The 13062-nt window shown below is 30.9% G+C and overlaps 1 protein-coding gene and 2 non-coding genes across 3 annotated transcripts; all 3 read left to right on the top strand.

Moving 5' to 3' along the window:
- Positions 1 to 4141: 4141 nt before the first annotated feature.
- Positions 4142 to 6103, top strand: LOC114190069 (30S ribosomal protein S16-1, chloroplastic-like). The gene is made up of 5 exons (XM_028078834.1): positions 4142 to 4283; positions 4401 to 4552; positions 4877 to 4922; positions 5516 to 5670; positions 5751 to 6103. The coding sequence occupies exons 2-5, from the start codon at positions 4420 to 4422 to the stop codon at positions 5792 to 5794; spliced, it is 378 nt and encodes a 125-aa protein (XP_027934635.1). The 5' UTR covers positions 4142 to 4283; positions 4401 to 4419; the 3' UTR covers positions 5795 to 6103.
- Positions 6104 to 12301: 6198 nt separating this feature from the next.
- TRNAD-GUC lies at positions 12302 to 12373 on the top strand. The gene has a single exon. It is a non-coding gene; the product is annotated as a tRNA-Asp (tRNA).
- A 73-nt stretch (positions 12374 to 12446) lies between these two features.
- Positions 12447 to 12518, top strand: TRNAD-GUC. Its single transcript has one exon. It is a non-coding gene; the product is annotated as a tRNA-Asp (tRNA).
- Positions 12519 to 13062: the final 544 nt, after the last annotated feature.

Raw genomic sequence — 13062 nt, forward strand, 5'->3', positions numbered from 1 at the left:
AAGTAACATGGTATTGATATGAGAAGAGGTCCTAGACTCATGGGATGGTGATGATCAGTAGCATGGATTCAAAATGTGATGAGTATGAGGAATTGGCCTCAGGGGTTGGTGTGAAATTTCAAACGTGATTTAACGTTCTAATATTGTGAATTTATGATTGTTGGTCCGTGTCAGCGTGTAAATTCCTTGGGGTCTCTAGGTGAGACCTCCAAGGTCGCGCTTCAGTGGTCGGGACGTAATTCCATGACCCCTGTTAGTGGGTGTCCATGGTGGTGCCCCATCTGTATGACTAGGTAAGGATCCAAGTTAAGGTTGCATCCTGACGCTCTAAGGAGCCAGTTAGTCTCACTTAGAGCAGACTGACTCCTGTGGTGAGAGTAGCAGGAGGCCTGAAATTCATTAAGGGCTAACCTTGTGGTGAGGGAGATTTGATTCATCGTAACACTTGTAACACATAGCTCGGGGTGAGCAGCTCAGGGTCGAGCAGAGGTATCCACAAGTGCAAGCATCCGCTGAATCCGACTAAGTTATACATATTCGGATGAGTCGAGTCGAGTCGTAGTGTATTGAATGAAGAGTCATGATATGCTTGGTTGCTGTATGAGTATGGGATGATGAAAATATAATTGACTGTATGATGAATATGTTATTGGCTCTAGCTTACCCTTCTGTTGTTTGTTGTATGTTCTGTGGTGTGGCTTTTCTTTTGCGATGATCATCAATTTGATTGATGGGAGCAGATGGACGAGATTTTCATGACCAGCAAGGAAATGGAGATTTCGCTGCCTAGTCCACGTGGATTGGACTATAGCTTCCTTTGGACTTTTCTTTAAGGCTATGGCCCCCGGTATTTCGTTGTATTGGATTGTAAACTTTTAGTTAAACCGTTATCCTGCTTTTGTTGGCATCGTGGTGTGCCTAGTTTTGGGGTAGGGGAAGTGTTGAGAACCCCAGGACTGCGTTGTTATACTATCTTATGTGTGACGTTTCCTTTAATTTCGTTTAATAATTAAATGAGACGTTACAATCTTTATGCAATCATGTTCAAATGATGTATGTAAATTAAATATTTTTTATGTCTCACATTTGAATATTTCCATTCTTTTTTAATTTTTTAATTTATTATATATTTTTCTTTTACAAGAGAATGTTTAACCCTCCCAATTTAAGTGTTCAATACCATAAACCTTTCATTTACCATGTAATATAAAAAAAATTATCTTGGTTACTCTATTATTATTAATTTTTGTTTCATTTGAAGAACTCTTTTGTTTCGTTAAAATAATTTTCATTATTTCTCAATCATTGACTATCTTGATATTTGAAAAGTTTTCTTAGATCTCTAATGTATTTTTTCATTTTATCATATCCGTAATTATACATTTTTTTCCTTTGTGCAATTTCATTCAATAGTCTCTCAAATTGTTTCTATCATACACATTTGATAAATTTTTAATATTTCTACTTGTTGTTTATTTTTATCATGTTGAATACTATTTTGATATATTTTATATAATTATTTTTTATTTTCTAACTCATTATCATATTGTAATTTTGTCACTTTAATTGTATAAATATTTTTTTTACTATAACATAAAAATTTAATGTAATTGCCATGATTTTTCTTTATCACCATCTCCAACATATATTGAAGTTCAAAAGATTCAAGATCTATGTTAAATTGTTTTTATTATTAGTTTAATTTGTTGCTTTGTGTAATCTTGATTTGGTGATATATTATAACTTTTATTAGTATATAAAAAAGAGATTCATTATAATTTAAAAAATTGAAGTAAACGGACATTTAAAATATATTTTAATTTGAATATTTGTTTTCCTTATATATATATTTTTTAAAATATTTTTAAATTGTATAAACCAAGTTGCATTAATATTTGCAAATTTAATAAATGTTTTAATTCTCATGAAATTTTATTTAGTACTCTAACTTGACATTATACAATTGTATTTTTTTTATAAATATTTGATATCGAGGAAACAACCATTCTCTTAATATTGAATATTTGATAATATTATGTTTCCTTTGTCGTAACTTTTTATTATTTTATAAAAACTAATTAATTAATTAATATTAAAACAATAAGAAAACGAATACGAGTATGAGTACGTGTACTAATATATACCCGTTACCCGATGGAAATAATGATGAGTAAAAAATTTAAAATTCATTGAATTTGGATATGGGGATGAGGATGAATTTTTTGTATGAAGATAAGTATGAAAAAGTGAAACCCGCTGCGTCCTGTTGCCATCTTTGTATATCAATATCTTGCATGTAAACAACATAAAAAATAACATAATTAATATCAACAATATTAATATTGCTTTTGAAATTGATTACAATATCACAATGGAGATTTGTTTCTTATTAATCACGCAGTATACCTAATAAGTACTCACTTCTTTTATAAACTAAGCATAAATTTGATCCAAAGACACAAACAATGTCTCATAACCATTTGAAATTACACAATGTTTCAAATATGCCAAAGTATTTTTATACCATCAACTCTTTTTTTTGTTACCAATTATTGATAGATAAGAAACTTATAATATACATAAAAATATTATCTTAAACAACTATAAAGACCACCACTTGGTCATTACTATATATTTCAATGAATTTTCATCAAAATAATTATATAAGTAAAACTCTAGACACGTTGTTATAAAATAATAGTAAAGACATGTTTACCATAATGTGTAAGATAAAAAAAAAAAGTTTAAAGTGTACCAACACATTCATTGTTTTAACAAATACCACTAAGGAATCACATCATACTCTCTCCACAATTTGAAAACTTTCAAAAGATGATATTGACCTACTATTCACAATATATTCAAGTTAGGTTAGATTACCTACTAGGTAACCACCGCTAATACAATTATATATATATTATATCCAATCATTAAAAAAAGTATCAATTAAATAGTTACACAATTATAATAAAACTATGTAATAATCACAACATTTGAAGGATAGTTTAAACTACTATAATTAAGTTTCATCAGAAAAAGAATATTATTTAAGCGAAATTATTTTATTTAAATGTTCTTTAATAAAATAAAGATAGTTCACAATCATTTATTTGTTTAAATAATAAAATAATACTCGAATGAGTAGAGTCGTCAAATTGGGTCAGAACTTGTAAGTCAATTCGGCCGATCACAGGTTCGGGTTGGATTGAAAATTTTTTATAAATCTCAGTATGAGTCAATTTTTGACCCAGTCCACCAAAATTCTGACTTACCTAAGTTGAACCCGTGGTGAGCAGGGTTGACTCACTACCCACCCGCAGATAAATGGCCACAAATTTTGTTTGTATTTGGGTTGACTTGGATTGTTGTTTTTAGCCAACATATTGGGTTGACAAATGCAAACCTAATATTTTTGTGATTTTGGTTTGTATTTGGAGTTGAACATTATTTTGGATTATATTGAAGTTTATTTAGATTTTAATTATAACTATAATTTAGTGTTTTTGGGGACTGAAGAAAAAATTGTGTTTTTTTTTTTAATTAAGTGAGCCAACTTGTTTAACCCACAAACCCATATTGAATTGGTCCGGGTTCAATTTTTTTTGACTCATTAATAAGTGAGTCAGTCAAGTTGGGTTGACTCACTAAGCAACCAATCTGTGATGGACCAGATCGGGCCGGATGGCCCATTTTGATAGTTCTATGAATATGAAAGTCCAAAGTTCATAAACTTATTAAAAGGCTCAATTTCACTTGAAAGATAATATATGGCTTGAGTGACACAAATATAAGTACTCATTCAACATGCATTCTATAAGTCATCGCTCTAAATTTCAACAAGTCTAAAAATTTAATCAATATATAAATAAACTCAATGGTTTATAGTGAAACAAGAACAATTTTACCCAAAAACATATAACGATAATATTAACTAAATGTAGGCTTTTTTGACATCCCTACTTTGACGGTACGTAGTTCAAATGGTTTGGTAAAAAAAGTCGGAGAGGTGTAACAAGAAAAAGGGGTGAAAAAAAAAGCCCAATGCATGTGTCGTGGAGCCCAAAAAGGCATGGAGGGGGTGTGAAATGGAAGTGGCACTAGCACTGGACTTTTCTTATCCGTTGGATGGGTTTATTGGATGACAAAACCCACTCTATCTCACTTTTTTGTTTGGACGCGTTGAACCCCATCCATTTCCCTTATCCTTATCTCAGTGTTCGCTACAAATTACCACCCAAAATTCGTTCAGTTTTATTGACAGGAGAAAGTTTTAGTCTTTCTTGGTAACTTTGTATTGCTTGTTTCTTGCTCAATGTTTGAATTGCTTCACGATGATTCTTGTTTCACTGTTGGATACACATATTTGGTTTGGTTGCTTCTCATCACGAACACTGTTGCAGGAATCAACCAAGCTCAAAGATGGTGGTGAAGATTCGATTGGCAAGGCTCGGCTGCAGGAACCACCCATTCTATCGCGTGGTTGTTACTGACAGCAAAACACCAAGAGATGGCAAGCAACTTGAAGTTGTAGGCTTCTACAATCCTATCTCAGGTTATTCTCTTATTCTTAACTTATTGTAAAATGGTTCTGTCCAGTGAGGTTGAAAATTTCCTTTTTCAAAAGAAACATTTACAGGGTTATACCATTCAAAATTCCAATTTGCTCTTCAGTACAAGGTAAACATTTTCTTTCCTAAAAGAAACTAAAATTACAATTAAGCCAGTGTCGTACATTTGTATAATACGAAAACCTGCTGCGAATGTAGTGTGTATTCGTTACCGTTATGTCTAATGTTTTTCCATTAGGAATTACAAAGATCATGGAGGATAGTTGTAGTTGGTGCTAATTTTTCTTCAATGTATTACTTTTCTGCAGGCAAGGATGATGAAGAAAAAATGCGTCTCAAACTGGAAAGAGTGAAGTAAGTAACTTTCTCTAATCCTAGGTTATCTAGTTGTGAGTGTATCAATGCGGGAAAATAGTTTTACTGCCCGGAAGATGCTTTGATTATTTGCTTTGCAAAACCTCACCAGGAACATGTAGAGTGCAGGCTTCTAGGGTAATATGAAACATTGTAAAATACTAAAATTCAAGGCTCATAGTTTTTGTTGCCCCGACCAGAATTGTAGCTCCGAATTTTTCAATTTTTTGTTTTCTAGTCTCCTGACATTTCCTTAATACAATAAAATTGTGTTTACACTATATATATATAATTTTTTTTTTCTTTATACATGTATACTTCTGCTAAATTACTTGGTAGATGTTTTCATGGTGGTAATGGGCTTGTGTAATTGTGTAGACGGCCATTGGCAGTATAATGAGATATATTGAAGTTGCGTTTCTTTATTTCTATAATTCAAAGATTAGGATTAAATTACCTATGTCAATTGTCTTTGAGAAAGATAAGCTATTGTTTCTGATTGCACGAATGAAAACCCAAATTTATATTTAAGAATTTAACAGGACAGCCATCTCCATTTGTTTGATAGCATAAATTCTCCCTATGTTTTATAGGTATTGGCTTTCTGTTGGAGCTAAGCCTACAGAGCCTGTCGAGTATCTACTGTATCGAGCAGGTTTAGGACGTGAGGGTGGACCATTTGAGAAGTTCTCTTTTGCTGCTCTTAACCAAGAGCAACCAACCAATGTTGATGACAGTAAAGACAATGGTGAACTGGACTCTCCTCCATAAACCTCTTTCGGTGATATTTTTCGATTTCTTTCTCATTTCTTTTACCATTTATTCTAGGTACATCTCCAGAAGCTATATTTTCTATTGGCCTACAAGTTTGAAGAGAACACCTCCACAGGTTTGGAGGAGTTAGGTGGTGCTGTGAACATGTCACCCAAAGCAAGGGCAAGACTTTGATCAATTGTTTGTACTGTTCAATACCACCTAGAACAATTTATAGGTTATCTTGCTGTTGAGAGACTGATTTCATTTGTTTTCTGGAACTTTTGTATTGGAAAGACGTTAGTACGGTAGCAAAAGCAGTTCATTTATTTTGGCTCTTGTATGCATGTATGACATTATTTTCAACACTTGTGCTTTTGCAATTCTTCTTGATTCTGGGGATTAATTTTGAAATATTTTCTATTTCTTATGTGTCTGTGTGTATGCTATAAAAGAAATAACAAACTATGCTTGAAAACATTTGAAAATTCTGTAATATTTTTATAAATGAACAGAACCTTGTCTCCAAAGTTTGAGTTTCATACACTGTCCTGCACGCACACACGAGACTTAGCTTCTGTCCTACAAGATTTGGCAAGGAGAAACGCTTCAAGGTTCATATTGAGCAATTTTTTGTTTACTTTATTTTGTATTTGTTTGATTCTGCATGGAGTCCGCGGAATTAAGAGAATGAGTTTGAGATCTCCGCACTGTCAATTTGGGTTTTCTGCTCTTATTTCCGGAATTAGTAATTTAGTGGCATATATTGTGCTGTATGTGGATTCTTAGACTGTTCAGGCAATCAAATCAACGCTTTTGATGAGTACTTATTCAACTGATGATGATTTTCCATTAGAGAGTTCTTGTTCAGTTTGCAAGATGTTTATGATTAGGAGCGTTTATCCTGTTCTGAATCCATGCACTTGTCATGCTTCATCTAAAAATCTGTAATTACTGGATCTTTAGAATCGTGGTTTACACATAAACCAAGTCCAAGGTAACTAAGCTCATGAACCACTTTTCGTTCCTATTTTTGTATAATCGTGTGATATGCCTTAGTAACATAATAACTAAAAGGTATCTTTACTGAAATGCTTTATAAAGATTCAAATTTTGGGTGAACAACTCAGGATTATACAATTTGTTCTTTCTATTTAGAGTCTTGGATTTGTTTGTGTAGTGTCCATGTTTCCTAGAGAGCAGTTTCTTCCTTTACCTCCAAATGTTTATTCTTTCACCCATATAAAAAAAAAAAACTTTTCACTTTTGTCTTTATCGAATGCACAATGTAAAAAATTAAAATGATTTCTGGATCACAAAAAAATATTTTTTCTTGAAAAATTGATTTTCAGATTGCTCATTCTGTAATTTTTTTCTTTAAGTTTTTGAATTTCCAATTTGAAAAATAAAAATCATTTCAACTTTTGGATTATATAATTTACAAGAAAAAAAACTTCCAATCATACAATTCGGAAGTAGTGAAATGGAAACTTTTTTCATTTGAAAATCCAAGAAAAAATATATTTTTTTATCGACAAAAAATAAAAATATATAAATGTACTCGAGATAAAAAAGTGTCTCGATCCATATTCTCCAATAATAAATATATGAAGATGCTTGAAGAAGCTGGCACTGTAGAGTCATAAAAAAAGCTGTTGATTAAAAGCAATCTTGCATATTAAAAGAGGAATAAAATCGATAAAAATAAAACATGAAAATGAAAATAAATATAAGATGTTATGAAATAAAGCGATAACAGAGAGAATAGAGAAGAAACAATAGATAATAGAGAATGAGAAAATAGGGAGCAACTCATCTGTATCTTATTATTGATAGGAAGAGTCCTATTTATAGATACAATATGTAATCCATAAAGGAAACAAATCAACTTAGTTAATACAAATATCTACCATAAAGAGTAATGAATCATATGAGGAGTAAATGTATCAAATCAATGGACAATCATTAATTCATAACACTCCCCCTTGAGTGTCCATTGATAAAGAATGTGCCTCGTTAAAACCTTACTAGGAAAAACCCTTTGGGATAAAAAAAACCTAGTGAAGGAAAAAGAGTACAACATTCTGTATTCTTTAATACAATATTGTTCATCACATATTCTATTTCTCCCCCTCATGTAAACTTACATCATTAAGGTGACAGAGTCCGAATTTGTGAGTCATTTGCTCAAAAGTTTTTCTTGGAAAAAACTTTACAAATAGACTTGTCATATTTTCAGATGAACGAATTTTTTGGATATCTATATCATCCTTTCAATTGAACAATATACTATTGTCTTCATATATGGTTGTTGATTCCATCTTTCTCGGGGATAGTCACAAGTTTCTTGCACATGTTAAATTATAAACCTTAACCAAACATATTCACAACTTTCCTCGTAATTTTGTATGATTAGACGATGTTGCTACTATGGTTTGTTTCATATACCTTAATGAAACCATTGTGCTACCACATTTGAACAAACATCTTGTTTGTGATCAACCATTGTGACATTGTAAGAATATGTAAAATAACATGCATATCCATAACCCATTGGTCTGAATTTGAATCATTTGGATGGAATATATTCGTAGTACCCTTAAAGTAACGAAGTATATGTTTTACTCCAAACCATTTTCTTCTTGTAGTTGAAGAACTATATCTTGCTTAACAAATTTATAGCAAATGCAATATTAGATCGAGTATAATTCGCAAGATACATTAGTGTTTCTATGACACTAAGATATGGTGCTTCTAGACCAAAAAGATTTTCATCATTTTCTTGAGGTCTAAGAAGAGTCTTTATCAACATCTAACGACCTCACAACTATTGGAGTGCATAATGGACATGACTTGTCCATTTAGAACATTTTAAGCACCTTAATCATATAAGCCTCTTGATGTATAAAAATACTTTTATTTAAATACTCAATTTCTAATTTCAAACAAGACTTTGCCCTTCAAAGATCATTCATCTCAAATTCTTTCAATTTCCTTGTGAGCTCATTAGTAGTTTCAACGATGTTTATGTCATCTACATAAACAATAATTATGAAAAATTGATTTTCTAATATTTTCATATAAATACAAGGACAAAAAGGATCATTTCCATATCCTTATTTGAATAAGAACTCAATAAGATGGTTATACCACACACGTCTTGATTTCTTTAATCAATAAAAGAGCATGTTCAATTTTATTGAATAACCCTCTTTAGAATTTGTCTCGTTGGGCAAATAAAATCCTTCAGGGATTTTCATATAAATATGATTCTCAAAAGAACCGTATGAATAGGTTGTAACATCATTCATTAGATGTAAATGCAAACCTTGTTGTGCAACTAGAATAATCGAATATTGCAATGTTGTTGCATCCAATACTAGTGAACATGTTTTTTTTTTTTTCACTAATCAATACAAGGTTTTGTGAACAACCTTGAGCAACCAATTATGCTTTGTATCTAACAATTTCATCATTTTTAATTTGATTTTTGCGCAAAAATCCATATGTACCCAATGGGTTTCACAACTTCAGGAGTGCGAACTATACGTCCAAAAACATTTCGTTTAGCAAACAAATATAATTATGCTTCTTTGCATATTTTCATTTTGGCCAATCTTTTCTTTGCCGACAATCTTCAATGATCATTACTTATTGATCCTCATTGTCATTCATAGCATTCATCGCTATGTTATAAGTAAAAGTTTCGTCAATGTTAACTTCATTTTGGTTTCATATTATATGTTTCATGACATAATTTATTGAGATCTCATCATTTTCAACCATTTCAGGTACCTGAGGTTCTTCTGGAACCGAACCATTAATTATGTCAAATGAATCTTTTGGGATTTCAACCTTTTCGATTAGGTTATTTTGCATATTAGCCCCCTTTCTCATTCAAGAGTTTTTATCTTTGGGACCAATAGGTCTACCACGCTTCAAACGTGTTCACATGAGTTTTTCAACCCCTTTTTTTTTCGCATCATAATAACTGATCATGTCAAACAAGGCAATCATTTTGATTTGTAAACTTCTGGTTTACCATGACATGCATTTAAATTGTACTAATAAACTTGTAGTACAAACTATAAGAGAATGTTGATAATTTCTCCAATACACTTTCTTTTTCAACTCAATCATAGAGATATAAAGATATTTCATATCTTTTTCATTGTTTGTCTCAATATAATATCCATTTAGACAAATATCATTGAAACTTAATAAGTTTCTATTCAACTTCTTGGTAGAAGTATAATAGCTCTTCTAGAGTCTTCAAATATATTTGTAGTACTATAAATAATACTAACATTGATGTCTCACATTATCAAACAAGAGAAAAATTTATTACTCTTGAGAATTATATAAGTTGTTGCAGAATTAATAAGACACATCTTTTAGTACTAGTGCAAAACATTCATTTTTCATATAAACGTAAATATCAATATGAGATTTTTTTCAACACTCTCATAATCAATTAGGTGATCAATGCTTTTATTTGCTTTAGCAAAGAAAATAACAATATCAAGATGAGTAGCATCCATATGGCCATAATCAGAATCACCATCTTCATAAGCAAATTGTGTTTTATGTTCTTCTCATTATTTGTAAGATGCTCTGATGTACAATAAGTACAACTCAAATGGCTTTTACCATCGTAATGATAATATATACCTTCATCTTTTTGTCAATATTTTCACATTTTCCTTTTCCTTTTTTTTCACATTATCGTGCCACTTCTGGTGACAAAATGTGTCTTCGAAATTTTCTTTATAACCATGTCCAAAATCAAGATCATGATCGATCATGAAAATATAAATCAAATGTTACTGCATTCACTTCTGGGAATGGAGCAGAACCAATTTGGACAGGTTTCATGATTTTTTATCAAAAGCTCATTGCTTTGTTCAGCCATACAAAGGCATGAAATAAATTCATAATATTGATTGCTGCATTCACTTCTGGGAATGGAGCAGATTAGGCGGATCTCATGATTTTTCATCAAAAGCTTTATTGCTTTGTCCAGCCAGCCATACATAGGCATGAAATAAATTCACAATATTTGTGAAATCTCTTCTCACAATATTTTTGTTATGAGCAAATTAGTTGCTTAGATGCTTTATTTCTTTATTTAATGGTATCCCAATATCCATTGCATCTAAATATATTTCAACATTTAAAATCCAATATAAGGAATTCTTCCTTGTAATATCAATGGTCACAAATCCAAAATTTGCAACTTTTCGCGTGTTTAGAACTAGCATATAACATAATAATATTAATAATAATAATAATCACCGTCATAATAAAAATAAAAATAATAAGACGAAGATGAAAATTGATAAAGTTAAATAATTCTTATCACAAGAGGAAGAATATAAGGTAAAATTATAATTTGAGAAAGGATTAGAAAGAGCCTGGATTGAGAGACGCATAACACTGTCGTTATAGAGAAAAAGCTTCCACTAGTCCTCAATTGATTGGAGCATCGTGCTGATAACGTGTTATGAAATAAAGCGATAACAGAGAGAATAGAGAAGAAACAATAGATAATAGAGAATGAGAAAATAGGGAGCAACTCATCTGTATCTTATTATTGATAGGAAGAGTCCTATTTATAGATACAATATGTAATCCATAAAGGAAACAAATCAACTTAGTTAATACAAATATCTACCATAAAGAGTAATGAATCATATGAGTAAATGTATCAAATCAATGGACAATCATTAATTCATAACATAAGAGAGTTAAAATTGAAGGTTTTCAGTTGAAGAAATAAAGAGAGAGAAAGGAGATAGATAACAAATTAGAATAGGTGATAAATAGTCATAATTTATTGTTGTTGGAACATAATTGGAGAAAACATTTTTTTAATTATTTTAATAAAAAATTGTTTGTAGAAGTAACTATTTTTTTTTTTAAACCAGTCTAAGCATAGCGTACTCCAACCCAAGAGTTTCTTCAAACAAGAGCTGCTTCCTAAAGCATCCACTCTAAACAAACGTTATTCATAAAGAAAAGTCTCATGCTCAAATATGAATGGTTAGGAGTTATTAGAAACCCTTTGATATAAAACTTGGAGTTACTTAATTTTTTTAGTTGTTTCTGCAATTAATTATTGCCTTAAAATAAATAAAAAGCAGTATTTTACATAAATCTATAACTAAGTATACATTAAAAAATATAAAAGTTATTAACTTTTTATATTAAGAAAATTTAAGTATAAATTTGTGACATAAACCACAGATGTAGTAACTCCTCTCATGACTTCTTCCATTGTACATGTAATTAGTAATTGTCTGTTTGAACATCTTTCCAAGAATTACAAGTTGACTTTATAAATTCAAAATCCCGCACGTTAATATGTCTAGATTTTAAAAGCTACAAATATTAAAATATATTTTTCTGCTCACTTTTTTAATGTATTTCTTTATATTCATTAAATAAAAATTACATTCACACAAATTTCAAAAATTAATAAAAAATTACGCTATAATCCGTGTTACCAATATGACATTTATTATTATTGTTTCTTTTATTCAAACACAGCTGTTAGCACCATTGGATAAATTTCATATTCAATTTTAGGTTACAATTATGCGTATCTTAAAACTTCTGTCAAGTAAGTCGTTGTAATATAGTGGTGAGTATTCTCGCATGTCACGCGGGTGACCCGGGTTCGATCCCCGGCAACGGCGTTTGTTTATTTTAAATATTTACTACTCCTTTAATATTGTATTATAAATAGAATATTTTTATTTCAGAACATAAGTCGTTGTAGTATAGTGGTAAGTATTCCCGCCTGTCACGCGGGTGACCCGGGTTCGATCCCCGGCAACGGCGTTTTTACCTTAACTTTTAAAATTATGTAATTATATAATTATAGATATCATTTTTGTTGTTGTTGTTGTAGTATAGTGGTTAATGTTTTTGTCTGTCATCCGGGTAATATGGGCTCGATTCCCAGCAACGGCGTTCACCATGGATGCTTTTTTCCGTACTAATCCTTTAATTACGTTGTTGCTGATAGTGGTTTTCATGTTTCAAACCGATGATTTTTCTCACATTCAATATCTTTGGGGCTGGTATATGATCTTAAAGTGCACAGTGTCATTCTCCTTGTCGAAACTAATCAGTCAATTTCTTAATTGAATTTCGTTTGAATATTGCATAAAGTAGATGTGTAATGTAGGTTCCCATCAAGAATATTGCATGTAAGAATTTTTTTACCCTTACAAAAATTATTATAATATATTTCTCAGTGATGCAATGATCGCATTCTCATTATTTGTAAATTGTTATTTTTATGCATGTTAAAGTAACTAGCTTGTTAGAAATCACACACACACACAGAGCACTCATTCAGTATCATCATTTTATCTTTTAT

The sequence above is a fragment of the Vigna unguiculata genome, chromosome 7, assembly GCF_004118075.2.
Source record: "Vigna unguiculata cultivar IT97K-499-35 chromosome 7, ASM411807v1, whole genome shotgun sequence".
Taxonomy (NCBI): domain Eukaryota; kingdom Viridiplantae; phylum Streptophyta; class Magnoliopsida; order Fabales; family Fabaceae; genus Vigna; species Vigna unguiculata.